Below are 19871 nucleotides of genomic sequence, written 5' to 3' on the forward strand. Positions count from 1 at the left end.
GACTGAATTTCTAGGCGCAGTCAGGACGTTGAGGAGATCCGGTTTGGTGGCTGCAGGATTAGGTCTCTTCTTTTTGCAGATGATGGGGTCCTGATGGCTTCATCTGGCCAGGATCTTCATCTCTCACAGGATCAGTTCGCACCTGAGTGTGAATCAGCACCTCCAAGACCGAGTCCATGGTTCTCGCCCAGAAAAGGGTGGGGTGCCATCTCCGGGTTAAGGAGGAGATCTTGCCCCAAGGGGCGGAGTACAAATACCTCAGGGGCTTATTCATGAGTGAAGGAAGAGTGGGTTGTGAGATCTACAGGCGGATCGGTGTGGCATCTGCAGTGGTGCGGACCCTGCATCTGTCCATCGTGGTTAAGAAGGAGCTGAGCTGGAAGGCGAAGCTCTCAATTTACCTGTCGATCTACGTTCCCATCTTCACCTGTGGTCATGAGATTTGGGTTATGACCGAAAGGACAAGATCACGGGTACAAGCGGCCAAAATGAGTTTCCTTTGTTGGGTGGCGGGGCTCTCTCTTAGAGATAGGGTTAGAAGCTCTGTCATTCAGGAGGAGTTCAGAGTAAAGCCACTGCTCTCGATTTGCTCTCCACTAGGCAGGAAGAAAGCATGCTTTTACAATCATGTAGTAATTCCTATGAGCAAGGCGATAAGGGTGGTTGCTTGCTCGCCGATCAGCTAAAGCTGCCTCGCGTGTCATTTCTCAAATTAAGGATCCAATTGGGGCTCTCTTGTCTGCCTCCTCTGATATCAATGCAACATTGTAAACATTTTATTCCGATATTTACCAGTCAAATTCCCAAACTGACAACACCACCATGGACCGATTTGTTAATGGTCTCAATGTACCCACTATTGATACTGCAATTGGAAACAACCACAATTCACCAGGAAATAGTTTATGCCACCCGAAAAGGACAAGCGGTAGAAAATGGATGGGATGGATACGCATACTTGCCAACCTTGAGACCTCCGATTTCGGGAGGTGTGTGGGGGGGGGGCGTGGTTAAGAGGGGAGGAGTATATTAACAGCTAGAATTCACAAAGTCAAATATTTCATATACATATACAGGTAAAAGCCAGTAAATTAGAATATTTTGAAAAACTTGATTTATTTCAGTAATTGCATTCAAAAGGTGTAACTTGTACATTATATTTATTCATTGCACACAGACTGATGCATTCAAATGTTTATTTCATTTAATTTTGATGATTTGAAGTGGCAACAAATGAAAATCCAAAATTCCGTGTGTCACAAAATTAGAATATTACTTAAGGCTAATACAAAAAAGGGATTTTTAGAAATGTTGGCCAACTGAAAAGTATGAAAATGAAAAATATGAGCATGTATAATACTCAATACTTGGTTGGAGCTCCTTTTGCCTCAATTACTGCGTTAATGCGGCGTGGCATGGAGTCGATGAGTTTCTGGCACTGCTCAGGTGTTATGAGAGCCCAGGTTGCTCTGATAGTGGCCTTCAACTCTTCTGCGTTTTTGGGTCTGGCATTCTGCATCTTCCTTTTCACAATACCCCACAGATTTTCTATGGGGCTAAGGTCAGGGGAGTTGGCGGGCCAATTTAGAACAGAAATACCATGGTCCGTAAACCAGGCACGGGTAGATTTTGCGCTGTGTGCAGGCGCCAAGTCCTGTTGGAACTTGAAATCTCCATCTCCATAGAGCAGGTCAGCAGCAGGAAGCATGAAGTGCTCTAAAACTTGCTGGTAGACGGCTGCGTTGACCCTGGATCTCAGGAAACAGAGTGGACCGACACCAGCAGATGACATGGCACCCCAAACCATCACCCAACCATGCAAATTTTGCATTTCCTTTGGAAATCGAGGTCCCAGAGTCTGGAGGAAGACAGGAGAGGCACAGGATCCACATTGCCTGAAGTCTAGTGTAAAGTTTCCACCATCAGTGATGGTTTGGGGTGCCATGTCATCTGCTGGTGTCGGTCCACTCTGTTTCCTGAGATCCAGGGTCAACGCAGCCGTCTACCAGCAAGTTTTAGAGCACTTCATGCTTCCTGCTGCTGACCTGCTCTATGGAGATGGAGATTTCAAGTTCCAACAGGACTTGGCGCCTGCACACAGCGCAAAATCTACCCGTGCCTGGTTTACGGACCATGGTATTTCTGTTCTAAATTGGCCCGCCAACTCCCCTGACCTTAGCCCCATAGAAAATCTGTGGGGTATTGTGAAAAGGAAGATGCAGAATGCCAGACCCAAAAACGCAGAAGAGTTGAAGGCCACTATCAGAGCAACCTGGGCTCTCATAACACCTGAGCAGTGCCAGAAACTCATCGACTCCATGCCACGCCGCATTAACGCAGTAATTGAGGCAAAAGGAGCTCCAACCAAGTATTGAGTATTGTACATGCTCATATTTTTCATTTTCATACTTTTCAGTTGGCCAACATTTCTAAAAATCCCTTTTTTGTATTAGCCTTAAGTAATATTCCAATTTTGTGACACACGGAATTTTGGATTTTCATTTGTTGCCACTTCAAATCATCAAAATTAAATGAAATAAACATTTGAATGCATCAGTCTGTGTGCAATGAATAAATATAATGTACAAGTTACACCTTTTGAATGCAATTACTGAAATAAATCAAGTTTTTCAAAATATTCTAATTTACTGGCTTTTACCTGTATATATATATAAGAAATACTAAGTAAAGTATTTCATATATATATATATATATATATATATATATATATATATATATATATACATACACATATACATATATATATACAAGAAATACTTGACTTTCAGTGAATTCTAGCTATAAATATATATTTATTATATATATATATATATGTATATATATATATATATATATATATATATATATATATATATATATATATATATATATATATATATATATAAAAAAAAAAAATACTTGAATTTCAGTGTTAATGATAAATGATAAATGGGTTATACTTGTATAGCGCTTTTCTACCTACAAGGTACTCAAAGCGCTTTGACAGTATTTCCACAATCACCCATTCACACACACATTCACACACTGATGGCGGGAGCTGCCATGCAAGGCGCTAACCTTCATTTATTTACACATATACACACACATAACACTCATCCACGCATTGTTGAGTTAAGGGTTGAATTGTCCATCCTTGTTCTATTCTCTGTCACTATTTTTCTAACCATGCTGAACACCCTCTCTGATGATGCATTGCTGTGTGGCACGCACAAAAGAGCTTTCATCAAATGCACTAGATGGCAGTATTGTCCTGTTTAAGAGTGTCACAACATTGCTGTTTACGGCAGACAAACTGCTTTACGGTAGACGAAAACGTGACTGCTGTTGTGTGTTGTTACCGCGCTGGGAGGACGTTAATGAAACTGCCTAACAATAAACCCACATAAGAAACCAAGAACTCGCCCGCCATCATTCTACAGTTATAACGTGATTGGTCATGTACGCTGTTTATATTGTGGGAAAGCTGACTCGGGTCCGCATGGACCCGAGTTCGCCTGAATTTCGGGAGATATTCGGGAGAAAATTTGTCCCGGGAGGTTTTCGGGAGAGGCGCTGAATTTCGGGAGTCTCCCGGAAAGTCCGGGAGGGTTGGCAAGTATGTGGATACGTTTAATGCAAAGTAACAAAGCCCCTGGCCCTGATGGCTACCCCACAGAGTTCTTTAAGACATTTAGTAGCAAATTAGCCCCACTTCTCTTAGATGTACAGTATATAGCGAATCAATCGAACGGGGAACATTACCACCTACCCTGACCCAGGCATCAATCTCTCTCCTACTTAAGAAGGATAAAGACCCTAATTGTTGCGGGTCCTACAGACCCTGATCTCTTCCCAATGTTGATGTTAAGGTTCTAGCGAAAGTGCTAGCAACCTGTCTTAAGCCGTTTTTTCCGGACATCGTCTCAAAGTAGCAGACAGGATTCATTAAAAGACGTCATTCTTTTTCCAATATCCGATCAATGAACATTATTTATTCCATCCCAAATAACCAAGCATCCTGAAGTTGTATTATCGTTAGATGCTGAAAAGGCCTTTGATCGAGTGGACTGGATGTATTTATTTACTGTTCTGAAAATATTTGGTTTCGGTGATCGCCCGAGCTCATGGATCTTATATACTGATCCCCAGGCAAGTGTTGGCACTGGGGATACTACAGTATATCTGATTATTTTCCACTATCACGTGGGACCTGACAGGGCTGCCCATTAAGTCTGCTTTTATTTGCCCTAACGATTGAGCCCCTATCTATAACCCTGCGCTATCCTCCCCTTTAGGGAATCTTTCTGGGTATAAACTCAACCTGCAGAAAAGTGAGTATTATCCCCCTTTATGCCCCCCCAGCAGGCAAATTTGCCATTTATTTTTGAGCCACTAGGGGTTGAAATATTTAGGGGTCAATATCACTCTGTCCACCTTGGGTCTTTTGGCTGCACATTTCACGCCACTACTCAACCAGACAGTCTGATTTTCAGAGATGGGGTAACCTTCCTCTGACAGGCAACATAAATGCAGTGAAGATGACAATTTTACCCCGATATCTTTACTTATTCCAATATTATTACCAAAATCGTTCTTTCAATCATTGAACAACCTTATGACATCATTCATTTGGGCAGGAAAACATCCCAGATATAGTAGGAAAATACTAGAAATGAGTAAATTTGGTGGTGGCCTTGCCCTACCAAACTTAAAGTACTGGTCAGCTAATATTAAAAAACTATTATATTGGTTCCATGCAGTTAACACCTCCTGGGGGTCCAATGCATACTTGCCAACCCTCCCGAATTTTCCAGTAGACTCACAAATTTCAGTGCGTCTCCCGAAAATCTCCCAGGACAACCATTCTCCCGATTTCCAGCCGGACAACAATATTGGGGGCGTGCCTTAAAGGCACTGCCTTTAGCGTCCTCTCTCACCTGAAAAGGAGACTATTATATACCGGTATGTCTCTGTTATCCATAGGTTTATCTATAACCCATAAAGTAGACAGGCACGGAGCTATTTCTCAGCGTGTGTTTATTCCAGCCGGCACGTTAATACACTGACACACAACATCCGGATTCCCATCATGCATTGCTTCAAAACTACGGCAAGTAGTAATGTCCAAAAACATAACAGAGACGAAGCAGAAGAACGAAGAAGAGACAGTCATGGCGACGACGAGTAAGAAGAAGAAGTACGCTTGCAAGTTCCAATATGATTGGAAACAATAATTTCAGTTCATCCAGAACAGCTCGAAGGAGAAGGGGTATGCTGCCTGCACATTTTGTAGATCAGACATCTCCATTGAACTCGGTGGCCGAATGGATATAGTCACTCATGAATGGTCAGAGAAGCACAAGGCGGCGGCAACGCAGCACCGATCACAGCCCAGTATTATGGGCCACCTCGCTAAATGGAGACCCGAGGGTGTAACATATGCCGAGACATAATGGCTATGCTGATAGCAGCAAGCAACATCCCGTTCTCATTTGCGGATGTTTTCAACAAATCCGTGAAGGATATGTTCCCGGATTCAGAGATCGTTCGCCAGTACTCAAATGGCAGAACAAAGGCTACTCAAATAGTGAAAGGTAAGTGTTTTTTTTGTGTTTTTTTTAAGTAAGCAGCAAGTACAGTACAGTTAGTAGAACTGTGTTTTCATTACTGTGTACTGTACTATATATATATATATATATATACATACTTATATACATATAGGAAATACTTGAATTTCAATGAATTCTAGCTATAAATATACTCCTCCCCCCTTAACCCCGCCCATCCCGACCCCGCCCACCTCAACCAACCACCCCAATCTCCCGAATTTGGAGGTCTCAAGGTTGGGCCATTGTCAAAATCTCTCTCTGGGCTGCTGTGGTTTCCTCTTCCAACAGGATCATACAAAGGTTTAGTGAGGTTTCTTCTCATTTTATTGCTGACATCCAGCTCTGCTCGTTAGCTGTCTGAGATCCGAAAGCTTAACTCCTCGTTGGATTGTTTAGTGGACATAAAACAATGGCTCAAGCAGACAAAACAGACACATAAGTTCTTGCACCTGATGATTTTATTCTTGTGATTAAACTATACTTTGGTGACTTGGGCCAGTCTACTAGCTAAGCCAAGCCTTAAAAAACTTAATAGTTATCTTTGACAGAGACATGTCATTTGTGCAGCCCTGTAAGCAGCTCACAAGGGACAGCTTATTTCAACAAAAGAACATCTTTAAATTTGGGAAAATTGTGTCAGAATGATTTGGAATTTATCATTCTTGCTTTAGTGTCCTAGCGTTTAGACTATTGTAACAGTTTTCATGTCCGAACACAAAGGAGCTCTCTCGATTGCAATTAGTGCAAAACCCTGCCACAAGAATTCTGACCCAAACAAATAGCAGGACCCACATCTCCCCTATTCTAAAAGAACTCCATTGGCTGACACTGTCATATAGGATCAAGGTCAAAATTCTCGTTCTAGTTGTCTAAGCCTTGCATAGTCAGGCTCCTTCCTACATCAGTGATCTGATCCAGCCTTACACCCCTGCTCAGGCCCTGAGGACTGTGGATCAGAATCTGTTGAAGGTTGCACACACTCATTTTAGGACGAGAGGTGTCACTCCCATGTTTTGGAACGATCTTCCACCCTCATTGCCCTCTATTGACACTTCTAAATGTAAACTTAAGACTCAATAGTTCAGGCTTTTAATTAAGTACTCTTGGGCTATAATTTTTATGTTGTCTTTTAGTGTTTTTATATTGGCTGTCATAGTGTACTACTCAGTGGCCTAGTGATCTACTCAGTGGCCTAATGGTTAGAGTGTCCGCCCTGAGATCGGTAGGTTGTGAGTTCAAACCCCGGCCGAGTCATACCAAAGACTATAAAAATGGGACCCATTACCTCCCTGCTTGGCACTCAGCATCAAGGGTTGGAATTGGGGGTTAAATCACCAAAAATGATTCCCGGGCGCGGCACCGCTGCTGCCCACTGCTCCCCTCACCTCCCAGAGGGTGATCAAGGGGATGGGTCAAATGCAGAAGACAATTTTCACACCTAGTGTGTGTGTGACAATCATTGGTACTTTAACTTTATTATGTTTTATATTGAAGTGAATTAATTAACTCATATGTTTTGCATATGGTGAATGTTTATATTCATCTTGGAGAAAGCAAACCACCAAGTTTAATTAAATAGTGGTATTTCAGTTTGAGCACATAATAAGATAAGAACCCTTAGTTTAATATTCGAAGGTGGATTGGATCACTTCTCTTAGTAAAGAGGCCCTAAATGGGACTTTGGAATGCAAAAGTGATAACCACATCTTTGAGAAGAGACTACATGTCTAGCTCAACGTCAACGTTTAAGTTATGACTTAAAGCAGTTGTTTTCCAGGTGTGCTGTCTTGACTTAGCACACACCCAGAGACAGAAAGGAGGAATATAAAAACTGATGGTTTGGCTTCTCCAAGTTAGGAGGGACTAATTTTCTTGACCTGACCTCCCCCAGGAACTGCAGTCCTGTATAATGACGCTCGCTTGTAAAAAAGGTACTTTTTGTTCAGTACAGCGTCTCTGACGTCTCTTTTGATCCAGTTGCACTGCCATGTCACCCTTCGGCCCGGGAGAGGATGACAAGACCAGAAATACACCTCAATATCCTTTTTCTATGACATTTATAAATTGGCTTTTTATATTATTGAGTGTAATTCCTAATATTTGAACTGTACTGTGAAGCACTTTGTGGCTTTCGTCTGTGAAAAGTGCTATAAATAAATGTTACTTACTATCTTTGTAATCTACAGTACAATAACATACTATTGCATCACCATTACCTTGAATATCTCACATGGCCGCACAGGCTGAACCCAGCAACAAGAAATATGCACACATTAAAACGTTAAGCGCTTTTCCTGAATAGTTTTATTGATGTTATTGTATCTAACCTTAAGGTATCCATTAGTTGGAGACAATTTCACATTCAAGTACACAGTGCCTTATTTTAATGCCTTGACTGAAAAGGCAGGCTTTAGTAGATAAGGCTAAAGGAGCAAAACCTGCAAGCAATACAGCGTATACAGTTAAGACAGTTACAGAATACAACCTGTTTTAATAGGAATTCAACCTTTTGTAATCCATCCATGATGGGCATGTGGTCCAGTGAAATATCAAAAGACTATTAGGTATCAATTTGATTGCAGTTTGTGAGTAAACTACTAAAACTGTTTGCATGTAATGGCCAATTAAATTTGCAGTTAATTACAATTTACCTCTTAAAACAAAAACAAAAATAAATCAGAGGCCCTACAAAAAAAGCATTACCATGTTTTTCATTGCCATGTTAGATTAGGCCTTGAAAGTACTGTGATTGAAATGTGTGTGTGTGTGTGGGGGGGGGGATGAAGTAAAAATAAAAAAAGCTTTCATATCTGGATCAGAAGTGAAAATCCATCTTCACGCCAATGCTTGGTCCCCCTTCTCATGAAGAAGTAACTGAAATCTGTTTCGACTAAATGCACACAAAATGACAGCGTCACAAAGAACATAAACAATGACGAAACAGTTTAATTATAACTCACTGCTGCTTGCTTATGCAAGGTCAGGTCCTCCAGGACAAAGTGTCTACCACCTACCGTCTGTAGGGCGTGATGGCAAATATACGGCCTTTCATAACTTGTGCTGTAATATCCAAAAATAACATCGTGAACGATGAACTCAGAAGTGTTCTGTAAGAGTGCATGCATTTCTAAAATGCAAAAATGGTCAAACCCAGCGCCACTTCCAAAAAACCCCAAATTAAATTGTACAGCTAACATCCCTTTTTTACTATTTATTCATACATAATACATATATATAAATATATATATGACATAATATTGTATCATATTTGTGGTTGTTGTTGAAAGTACCTTTTGTATTGTTTGCATTTATGATTCCTGTCTCAATCAACCACAGCAAAAATGAGCTCTTGGACAATAACTTGGGGTACATTCAGGACTTTCAGTAAAAAGTCTTACATTTTCCTTTACAATTCATGAAAAATACGGAACAGCAAAAATAACGGTGGCACGACAGTCCACTGTCCCGCAGAGGCTGCCCAACCGTAGCTCGCTTAGTCTTTCTTCTACACAAAAGGACTTTTGAGGGTTTATTCTGTACAAATCTCTGTTTCTGGCCTCAGCATGCCCCGGTCCGTCTGGAGGAAGGCTCCTTGGCCCAGGGCTGTGGAATATGCTCTGTTGCTGGGGGTCACTGCAAATCCCGGGGCTGGGTAGGAGCCAGGGCCAGCACGTTTTTGAACGGGGGGCTGAGGTACTGGGTGATAATCGTCCAAGTTATCGTAGTGCAATTGCACTGGTTTGTGATGCGAGTAGTCTTCATCCAGCTTGGGTTTGCCGTGGCTGTAGAGCTGCTGCTCTCGCATGCTGTGCGATCGTTCAGGTTTGCAGTTGGCAGGGAGTTCCTCGTCTGCACTGGGATACGTGCTTGACAGTTTACCCTTACCCTGGCGGTAGTCAGCGTCAGGGAATTTGTAACATGTTTGGAAGCTCCTCTTGTGTTTGGTCTGGCTGCTGTCTCCGCCGAGCGTTTCGCCAGGAGACTCCGGTTTGGCTTCGTGTCTGGTGCTCTCTGGCTGATGGGAGAGACTGTGGCTCAGACTCGCAGGAATGGAATGAGACGATAAGCATTTCACAGTGCCGCTTTGCTTGTCTCCTGTCGGTCTGCCTTGGACTTGCGTGTCGGCCATGTTGGGGTCTGATACCATGTGTCTGGGAAGATAGCGACCGTCTTTGCTCTCAGTTGCAGCTTGTGCGGTTTTACCCGGATCAGACTTACTGCGTGAGTGAAGAGTGTCCAAAGCAGACATATCGGTTGGTGCGAATGAGCCAACATTGTCATATTGCGAGAGGACGGGACCTTTAATCTTCTGTCTAGCCCGGCTCTCTCTACGGATAGAGTGCATGCGGAGACATTCCGACTCCTCGGGGTCCCAAGAGAGGTAAGATGCAACTTCCTTGCTACCGTGACTTGGCGGCATATCCCTGCTCACGAAGCTATGCTCCTTCCAATTTGGGGGAACATTGCGAGCAAGATAGTGGTACCCTGCTTCCTTTCCACCGGGTCTGCAAACAATGGTGCCCGAATCTCTGCTGGCTGAGTGGACATGGCGTATGCGAATGGTTCCGTAAGGGTCAATGTCGTAGTAAGGCGCTTCTAGTGGGGTGGAGCCTGAGTATGGACTATATCTGTACTGGACCCGCCCGTTTTCAAAGTAAGGCTGCAGCTGAGTAACGTGGTAGTCAGCTTGTGAGGACTGCTGCGGGGGCTGTTGGTAGGGTTTGCATGGGTACATGGGTCGGTGGTAATAGAACATGTCTTCCGGAGGAACTTCAGTCCTCTGAATGGGTACCGCACGGACAGTGGAGGGAACGTGGAGGGAGTGCACTCTACGAATAGTAGGATATCCGGGGTTTCTATCATGGCTGTAACCCTGATGCCCAGAAGCCACATATACACTCCGGGTGTTTCCTCTGGTCTTGATGGAGTGGTGGTAAGACCTTGGGCCTAAAGTGTTGTATCTGTTGTCGACTCGGGCACTGTAAGGTATCTGAGGTTCTGACTTTGACACGTACGAGGGGATGCTGTCTGGTCGGTAGTGGTACGACATGGGATGTGGACCCATAGAAACAGGCCTCTGGTGATAGTATGCAGGTCCTGGAGGTTCAATCAGGATTGCTTCGCCTTTGGCATGGTAAAGATAGCCTGGCAGATGTGTGGAGGATTTACGAGGAGAAAGAGGATGGTGAGGAAGGGCGTCCTCCAGATGGCCAGCTGCAGAACTCTCACCCTGGATATGGCAAGATGTGTCACTTTGGCTGAGTGCTGCGGTCGCCAGTTTGCTCTCGATAGTGCGGACTGGAGGGGCGGGAGGTGTGGATCCGTGAGAGTCACAGATTTGAGAAGACTCTGTGCAGGGGTGGACCGGTTTTATGGCCTCCCATGGCTTGTCAAGGTTCTCAGAGGAGGTTGGTAGCATTCTTGTACTGGTCTGAGTTTGGGGCTGAATTCGTGTGTGGGACCGATGCTGCATCAGAGCTTGACTCTGCTGCTGAGATTGTGTGTAATGCTTTTTGGTCTTTAGAGCTGCTGGGGGCTGCTGATCGGTAGATTTCGGAATGCTTGCGGGCTTTATATCTTCCTCTGGTCTGATCTGAGCATGTGAAACACAAATAGTTTAAATGTTAGCACCCGAAAGTTGAATATACCTGTACACACATATTCATCAAATCAAAAGCAACAATAACTACAGTTTGCAATTTGAGGAAAAATAAATGGGAATGCTGAAATGTGCAAGCCGCACTGAGATGGGAACATTAGCATGCTAACAGCTAGCATGTGTCATGTACCAAATTGTATGACTCTGGAGGTGTATGGCTGCAAAATTAGCTAAAGAAGTTGGCATGTGTCAAATATCAAGTGGGGCTGGACGATTATGGAAAAAATAACTGTTTATTTAGATTGACATTGAAATCAAGATTAGTAACACGACTTTGAAAACAGGAGTATTTTTTACAGCCAAAATTCTAATCTAAATATAATTTAAAAGAACAACCGAATATAAATTAGTAACAGATAAACAACAAGTAAAATAATAATGATAGTAACAACAATACATTAAATAATAGCAATATGAAAAAAAACTCAAAAATTCAGTTTTTTCATTTTAACTTTTTTGAATTCCGTTTTTTTTAATCATATACTTATTTTACCACCATAGAGTTTGTGTTTTTTGTATAATAAGTACAATTGTTAAAATGTTTGTTAATTAAATGCAAACATCCTTACATTTATTGGTGCAATACATTTTCGGACAATTTTGACCAGTATTTTTAAGTCAAAGCATAATAATTAGATAAATGTATCAAGTGCTTTAAAGGGGAACTGCACTTTTTTAGGGAATTTTGCCTATCTTTCGCAATCATTATGAGAAACAAGAACACACGTCTTTCATTTTTTAGGATTTTAAAGATGATAAAAACGCTTTAAAGATGCCTCTAATGGGAGTCATCGTGATAGCCTTCAAAGCCCTCCAGCAACGTTTTATATACACACTGCAAGTCTATGTATAATGTAGTAACAGACATGTTCATAACAATATGCAATATGTACAATAATTACTGTATTTTGATAATTTTAATAATTTACAGGACTGATTTATTCCGCATATTGATTTCTGTTGACATAGCGGCGCACGTCTGACTTCTGGCAACAAATGTGTGTTCTTACTTCCGGAATCAAACACGCTTGTGTGTTCTAATCTCGGCAGACTGGTTAACAGACAACGAAGACAACTATTTTTGGACGAATGGGGATTCACACCCTTATATTTTTTAAGCATAATATACTGAGAATTTGAACTACTGCTTATAGAAAAGAGCACGAAGAAGAGGGTGAGATGTTGGAGCAGACGGAAGCCGGGAGAGTGAAGTGAAAGCGACAACGCTATAAATGTGGAACTTGGAGTGGAGCTATTTTGACAAAAATGGATCGCTTACCCAAAATCAACATGAAACGTCCTCCCAGCCAGCTGGACCAGACATACGACTGTCTATCGAGTGAGTCACTATATATCGACCATGATACATGCAGGACATCATGCATGTGACTACAACTACAGTACAACGTCACGACCGGTTGCTAACTCAGCCTTCTTCGCACTTAGCCACTTGGCGTTCACTCCAACAGTACTGAGAGCGGACTAAGCCAAACTTATTTGAGCCGAAGATGTCGTCGTGGCTTGTGCAACCCCTTGAGACACTTGTGATTAAGGGCTATATAAATAAACTTTGATTGATTGATTGACATACGCTCTCTGGCCAGCTCAGCTGTGTACAAACAAAACATGAACATACAGACACTAATATGATAGTTCATGTTTTTCAGTCAGTACAGGTTATCGTGCTATCTATCGCAGTGTTGTGCATTACAAACTCAAATGTGTTTCGTGTCGACGTAGAAGCTAGCTTTTCTCTTGCCGTAGTTATCTTTTACGGCTAATACTGTAGCATGGTGATGAAGTATTGCTGACGGTTTTTGAATGCATTTTTAAAGTGATTTAGAGGTAGAAGTAATTGCTCCCATTAACTGCATTGCCACATTTAGCACGTGTTACAACAGCGTAGCTTCGTAAAAAAAGAGTGCGGGTACTTTCCTGGCCCGTCTGCAGTCCAGACCTGTCTCCCATCGAAAATGTGTGGCGCATTATGAAGCGTAAAATACGACAGCGGAGACCCCGGACTGTTGAACGACTGAAGCTCTACATAAAACAAGAATGGGAAAGAATTCCACTTTCAAAGCTTCAACAATTAGTTTCCTCAGTTCCCAATCGTTTATTGAGTGTTGTTAAAAGAAAAGGTGATGTAACACAGTGGTGAACATGCCCTTTCCCAACTACTTTGGCACGTGTTGCAGCCATGAAATTCTAAGTTAATTATTATTTGCAAAAAAAAAAAAGTTTATGAGTTTGAACATCAAATATCTTGTCTTTGTAGTGCATTCAATTGAATATGGGTTGAAAAGGATTTGCAAATCATTGTATTCCGTTTATATTTACATCCAACACAATTTCCCAACTCATATGAAAACGGGGTTTGTACAAAGTTGATGCTTCATCCCCAATTATGTAAATTATATGATGTCGTAATATTGACCCCGCCCCCACAAGTATATTTGCAATCTGTGAGAAACCCTGTATTAGCAATATAAATACCAAGTATAGTATTAGTTATTGGTTGACACTACATTGACTAAATCAATGTTTTTTTAAATCAAAAAATTATTTTAAAAATTGTTATTGAAATAAATAAATACACATTTTTATTGTCGTTTTTGTTGTTTACAAAATTTTAAAATAAGAGGCAATAGTAATGTTATCTTTTGTTTAATTATTATGCACTATTCAGCGTCTGGAATGTAACCCCAGTGATAATTGAAGGAACACTGTATAGTACAAGTAAGGTTAACTGTATTTTACTTTATGTACATAAAGTGCAACAGACCAGCAATCATTATCTTTATCTTTCTTTATATGTCCATTGCTGTGGTTGGGGGCTTTACTGCTCTACTAGATAAAATGTAAACATCCCCACTGATCTTTTGCTGGGCTTGCACCACACCCAGCGTGTACGTGTGCCACAAAGACACTCTTTAAATGCTTTTACAATGACAACATTGTACTAAGGTGATACAACAAGACACTCACCTCAGCAAAACACAAGCTTCTGCTGTCTTTGCAGTGGCCACTGTTGGTGCTCTTGGTAATGCTGGTACAGTCTTGTCCAATAACGGACTGACTGTCGGGACTCCTCCTGTTTGGAGAGTTTAGGCTAGCTAAACTTGGGAGGGGAGTGGCGTTGTTATAAAAGGTATCTGTCGGAGTAATGTCAGCTTCTGGTGAACTTCCAGTTGACTGCTTGGTTATTGTGCTGGTTAAGTCAAGTTTCTGATATTCTTTCAAAGGGCTTGAGGATGAGGGAATACATGGGGTGACAACAGAGACATGGCTACTTCGTGGCGGGGAGCTTTCCCCCTCAGCTCCCGCAGCACAGGAATTCTGAAAGTGTAGACCCGACGAGTCCTGGGAGTCAGAAGTTTGCGGCTGCACAAGGGAAATTGGTGTCAGGCGTTCGGGGGACCAGAGCTGGGACTTTAGGCAGAGTTGTTGTGCTGACTCAGCAGGAGCATGGGCCGTCATGCGGGTGGAGTCTTTAGGAGGGGAAGGAGGAGCGGAAGTAGAGCTGAGGGAATGTGCAGGAAAAGTCTCTGAAGAATCCGGACCTAGCACTCCTAGCAGGGACACAAAAACAAAAGGGATTCTTGAATAAATAATTAGTAGTAGAAAAGATGGCAGGCAAGGAAGAAAGGAAGCCTGGTAAAGAGGAGAATACAAAAGCCTGTTGCTTGATTAGTATTTGAAATTAGCAACTTAAGATCCAAGCACACTTAACCTGCACATTTAGCAAACTTACCTTTTTTCTTCTCGGACACCTGCTGAACCCTGTCTTGTCTCTTTGGCTCTTGACTGTCCTCGCTGTCCAGGATTGCGAGCTTAGAGTGTAGCTCCAATCGGAAAGATTCACTTAGAGATGGCTCAGCTTTTACACATGAAGGCGAGTGTTTTGGCTCTGAGTGAGGAGATAAAGGTTGTTGAACCCTCACCTGTCCACTAGCATTTTTCTCAGGCATCTCAACAGAAACAGGCTCTGAAGAGGCAGAAGTTGGAATTTTTGCACTTTTAACAGGCGACACCACTTGCGTGGGTTTATCCGAGCAAGAGTAGGAAGTGGTCAGTTTCTGGCTTTCTGTTTTCTCTCCCGCAGCCAGGCTAAAATTCGAGGACAACAACGATGAGGTAAAGTTGCCAATGAAAGAAGAAGATGGGATGTCAGATCCACTTCTCTTTCCCCAGAGGCTGCCGGGACTCCTCTTCAACATGGCGCCCTCTGCTCCCGCTTGTGAGTCTGCCAGAGGAAACGAGTGGGTTGTGTCAGGAAGGCTGCACTGGAAAGACATCGGATCAAAGTCCAAAGAGGCCATGCCGATGTCCGGTGGGCTGAGGTCAATGTCTTCGCCGGCTGCGCGGGGAGGTGAAATGAGAGCAGGCACACAGATAGGCCCGTCATCACCGTCGCTATCCTCTGTGGCATCAAGGTTGTCGTAGGAGTCGCAGTGCGGTCGACCATCCAACAGATCGCCGTTAAATGACGCAGAAAGAGCGTCACTGCTTGATCGCGGTCGTCGAGGACGATAAACCTTGGACTCGCCTGTGGAAACAATGTAAACAAGTGTTCAGAAAGCACAGCCAAAGGTTTTTGAAGTCATGTTTGCGCAAGGTTAACAGCTTTTTGGGGAGTGTAGACTCTAGTGCGATTGCTCCTCTACAGTAACATTTGGGGTGTGTGTGTGTGGGTTGGGAAAATAAACACCAAGACAAACAAGCGCCACATGCACATGGTAGCAGACTATATAGCAATTGTTCCTCCACAGTTACATTTCACTAAGAAAAAGAAAAACTCAGAAGAAACCCAGAGTCAGAATTGTTATCAGAGGTATACTGATATCGGACATCGGCCTGCAAGAAAAACAAAACGAGTATTGGATAACATCAGACAGCATTTAAATCTCTGATATGAGCACTCCAGTATGGGCAGTCTATTCCGGATCCAGCATGCACTATTCAGAGTCCCTGTATCACAATTACATTGCTAACAAGCTTCGTCAATGCAATGTAGCCACCTCAAAGAGCTGGCTAGCTAGCGCAGCTGAAGTATGCCCAAACACAGTGCAAAGCCGTGCTTATAAATTTCAGATTCTCACCTTCATTGCTACATTTCTTGCAAGTATCTCTGCAGGACAAGGAAAAGCTAGGCATTCAACACACAGACCTGAGCCAGAGAGAGCAGGAAACAAAAAGCCATGCTAACAGCTAAGCTATTTTTAATGTAATGTAGTGAATAGGGATAGGTACTTTTCACATTTGAATGGTGCCAATTCCCAGCACCCGGTATTCAAGAGTACCAATTTCCGGTACATTTGTGTGTATTCATGTGTTAATAAATGTGAATTGGTTATGGTTTTGGTGCTAGTTTATTTCGAACATGCATACAATTACAATATGATATATCACATATTTCTAGTTTCTCATTACAGCATGTCCGAAAAGGAGTAGGAAAAAGCAAAGCTAATTCAATCCTTTTTGCTATCAAACCCTTTTGTTTGATAGCAATTTCTAACACCTTTATACTCAATTTGTAACATAACAGTGAATTAATGAATAATTAAATGAGTAGGTAAATAAATAAATAGACAATGAGTAAATAAAAAAATATTAACTACATAAATAAACAATCAATAACATTTTTATGAATAAATAGTTTAGTAGTTTATGATTTATGAATAAGATTTAATCAGTCAATCAATCAATCAATGTTTATATAGCCCTAAATCACAAGTGTCTCAAAGGGCTGCACAAGCCACAACGACATCCTCGGTACAAAGCCCACATAAGGGCAAGGAAAAACTCACCCCAGTGGGACGTCGATGTGAATGACTATGAGAAACCTTGGAGAGGACCGCATATGTGGGTAACCCCCCCCCCCTCTAGGGGAGACCGAAAGCAATGGATGTCGAGTGGGTCTGACATAATATTGTGAGAGTCCATTTTTATGATTAATTTAAGATGTCAAGATGTTTATCAGGATTCTTCTTCTTTGTACTGTGTAAACACTAAACACTGAGTTTGAACAGGTTCTTAAACTGGATCATATTAGTACTTTCTTTGACTTCTTTGCTTAATCCATTTCATAATTTAATTCCACATACTGATATACTAAAGGTTTTAAGTGTTGCATGTGCATACAAATGTTTTAAGAAATATATCCCACTAAGGTTATATTTCTTCTCTTTTATCGGTAAGAGTTTTTGTACATTCTTGGGTAGCAGGTTATACCGGTAGTTTGCTTTGTGCATAATTTTAGCTGTTTGCAGATGCACAAACTCATTTAATTTCAATATTGTTGATTCAATAAATAAAGGGTTTCTACAATATGTATTATTCTAAACGACATGGTTAGTGAATGAAGCATACCTTTGTAGTTATTTCCCCATATTTCCACTGAATGACTTAAATATGGTAACACTAGCAAGCAGTAGAAAATATGGAGTGATTTTGGTCCAATATAAAAATATTAATATTTAGCTCTATTCATTATTGACGTATTTCTTGCGACTTGGTTGTATTTTTCATATGAGATTTTCAGCTTATTTTATTATCTATTATTACACTTAAACATTTTATTTATTTTACCGACTTATTTTACTTAATTTGTGTTTAACTTTCTCTTCTGCGGTTATCAAAAATCATTATTTTAGTTTTAATGAGATTCAAAGATAGTCTGTCTTTGTCAAACCATCTCTTTATTTTGTTAATTTCTTCTGTTATTTGTATTAGCTTCTGTGTCTTCTCTCCAGAACAAAGTTGTGTCGTCTGCAAATAGGACTAACTTGAAGTCCTGTGTACCTTTACAAATGTCGCTTATAAAGAGATTGAACAATTTTGGTTTCAGTATTGATCCCTGGGGTACACCACAATATATATTTAGTGCTATAGGCGTATGTTCGCCTGGCTTCACGTATTGCTTCCTGTTGGTTAAGTAGCTTCTTACTCAATTCAAGACCAGTCATCCGATGCCATACAATTTGTTAACCAATATATTATGGTTAATTGTGTCAAATCTGTTTGTCAGATCCATAAACACTGCAGATGCACACCTTTTTCCATCTATTGCATTGGTAATCTCTCCCGTTATTTTGATTAATGTTCCACTTTTATTTATACATTTGTCCAATCTGTTGTTGAACAGTTTTTTTAAATAATTTTAGAAAATTGTGGAAGTAAGGAAACAAGTATATAGTTTGAAAACTGTTTTTTGTCCTCAGTCTTGTAAATTGGTACAACTTTTGCTATTTTCATTTTGTTTGGGAATTTGCCTGTTTTAAATGGTAGGTTGCTAATATACAAAGTATTTGGCCACGCATCCAAATGATCAGAATCACTTGGCCCGGCCACAGGTGTATAAAATCAAGCACTTAGGCATGGAGACTGTTTCTACAAACATTTGTTAAAGAATGGGCCGCACTCAGGAGCTCAGTGATTTCCAGCGTGGAACTGTCATAGGATGCCACCTGTGCAACAAATCCAGCCGTAAAATTTCCTCGCTCCTAAAATTCCAAAGTCAACTGTCGACTTTATTATAAGTAAAGATAAGCGTTTGGGACAACAGCAACTCAGCCATGAAGTGGTAGGCCACGTAAACTGACAGAGGGGTCAGCGGATGCTGAAGCGCATAGTGCAAAGAGGTCGCCGACTTTCTGCAGTCATTTGCTGCAGAGCTACAAACTTCATGTGAACTTCCAATTAGCCCACGGACAGTACGCAGAGCGCGTCACAGAATGGGTTTCCATGGCCAAGCAGCTGCATCTAAGCCATACATCAGCATCCAAGCCATACATCACCAAGTCCAATGCAAACGTTGGATGCAGTGGTGTAAAGCACATCGCCACTGGACTCTAGAGCAGTGGAGACGCGTTCTCTGGAGTGATGAATCACGCTTTTCCATCTGGCAATCTGATGGACGAGTCTGGGTTTGGAGGTTGCCAGGAGAACGGTACATTTCGGACTGCATTGTGCAGAGTGTGAAATTTGGTGGAGGAGGAATTATGGTGTCGGGTTGTTTTTCAGGAGTTGGGCTTGGCCCCTAAGTTCCAGTGTAATTAATTTTGAATGCTCCAGGATACCAAAACATTTTGGACAATTCCATGTTCCCAACCTTGTGGGAACAGTTTGGAGCGGGCCCCTTCCTCTTCCAACATGACTGTGCACCAGTGCACAAAGCAAAGTCCATAAAGACATGGATGACAGAGTCTGGTGTGGATGAACCTGACTGGCCTGCACAGAGTCCTGACCTGAACCTGATAGAACACCTTTGGGATGAATTAGAACGGAGACTGAGAGGCAGGCCTTCTCGACCAACATCAGTGTGTGACCTCCTTTTGGAAGAATGGTCGAAAATTCCTATAAACACACTCCGCAACCTTGTGGACAGCCTTCACAGAAGACTTGAAGCTGTAATTGCTGCAAAAGGTGGACCAACATCATATTGAACCCTATGTGTTAGGAATGGGATGGCACTTCAAGTTCATATGTGAGTCAAGGCAGGTGGTCAAATACTTTTGGCAATATAGTGTACGTTGAAGGTTTTAAAATCTATTCAATAATCTTCTTTATAATTTCCATGTTAATTCAATTACAATCAGTTGATG

General features: G+C 41.8%; 1 protein-coding gene across 5 annotated transcripts in view; it reads right to left on the reverse strand.

The window, feature by feature from the left end:
* Positions 1 to 7416: 7416 nt before the first annotated feature.
* arhgap32b (Rho GTPase activating protein 32b) overlaps positions 7417 to 19871 on the reverse strand; it is a 286393-nt gene continuing 273938 nt past the window's right edge. For 4 of the 5 annotated variants that reach the window (XM_061963231.2, XM_061963229.2, XM_061963233.2 and 1 more), the window contains 3 exons: positions 15020 to 15814; positions 14254 to 14837; positions 7417 to 11202 (listed from right to left, as the gene is read on the reverse strand). In XM_061963231.2, the coding sequence (XP_061819215.1) occupies positions 9139 to 11202; positions 14254 to 14837; positions 15020 to 15814 (3443 nt within the window). In that variant the 3' untranslated portion in view covers positions 7417 to 9138. The remainder of the gene's footprint in view (positions 11203 to 14253; positions 14838 to 15019; positions 15815 to 19871) is intronic. The other variant, XM_061963230.2, reaches the window with a different exon arrangement.

The sequence above is a fragment of the Nerophis lumbriciformis genome, linkage group LG09, assembly GCF_033978685.3.
Source record: "Nerophis lumbriciformis linkage group LG09, RoL_Nlum_v2.1, whole genome shotgun sequence".
In the NCBI taxonomy this organism is placed as follows: Eukaryota; Metazoa; Chordata; class Actinopteri; order Syngnathiformes; family Syngnathidae; genus Nerophis; species Nerophis lumbriciformis.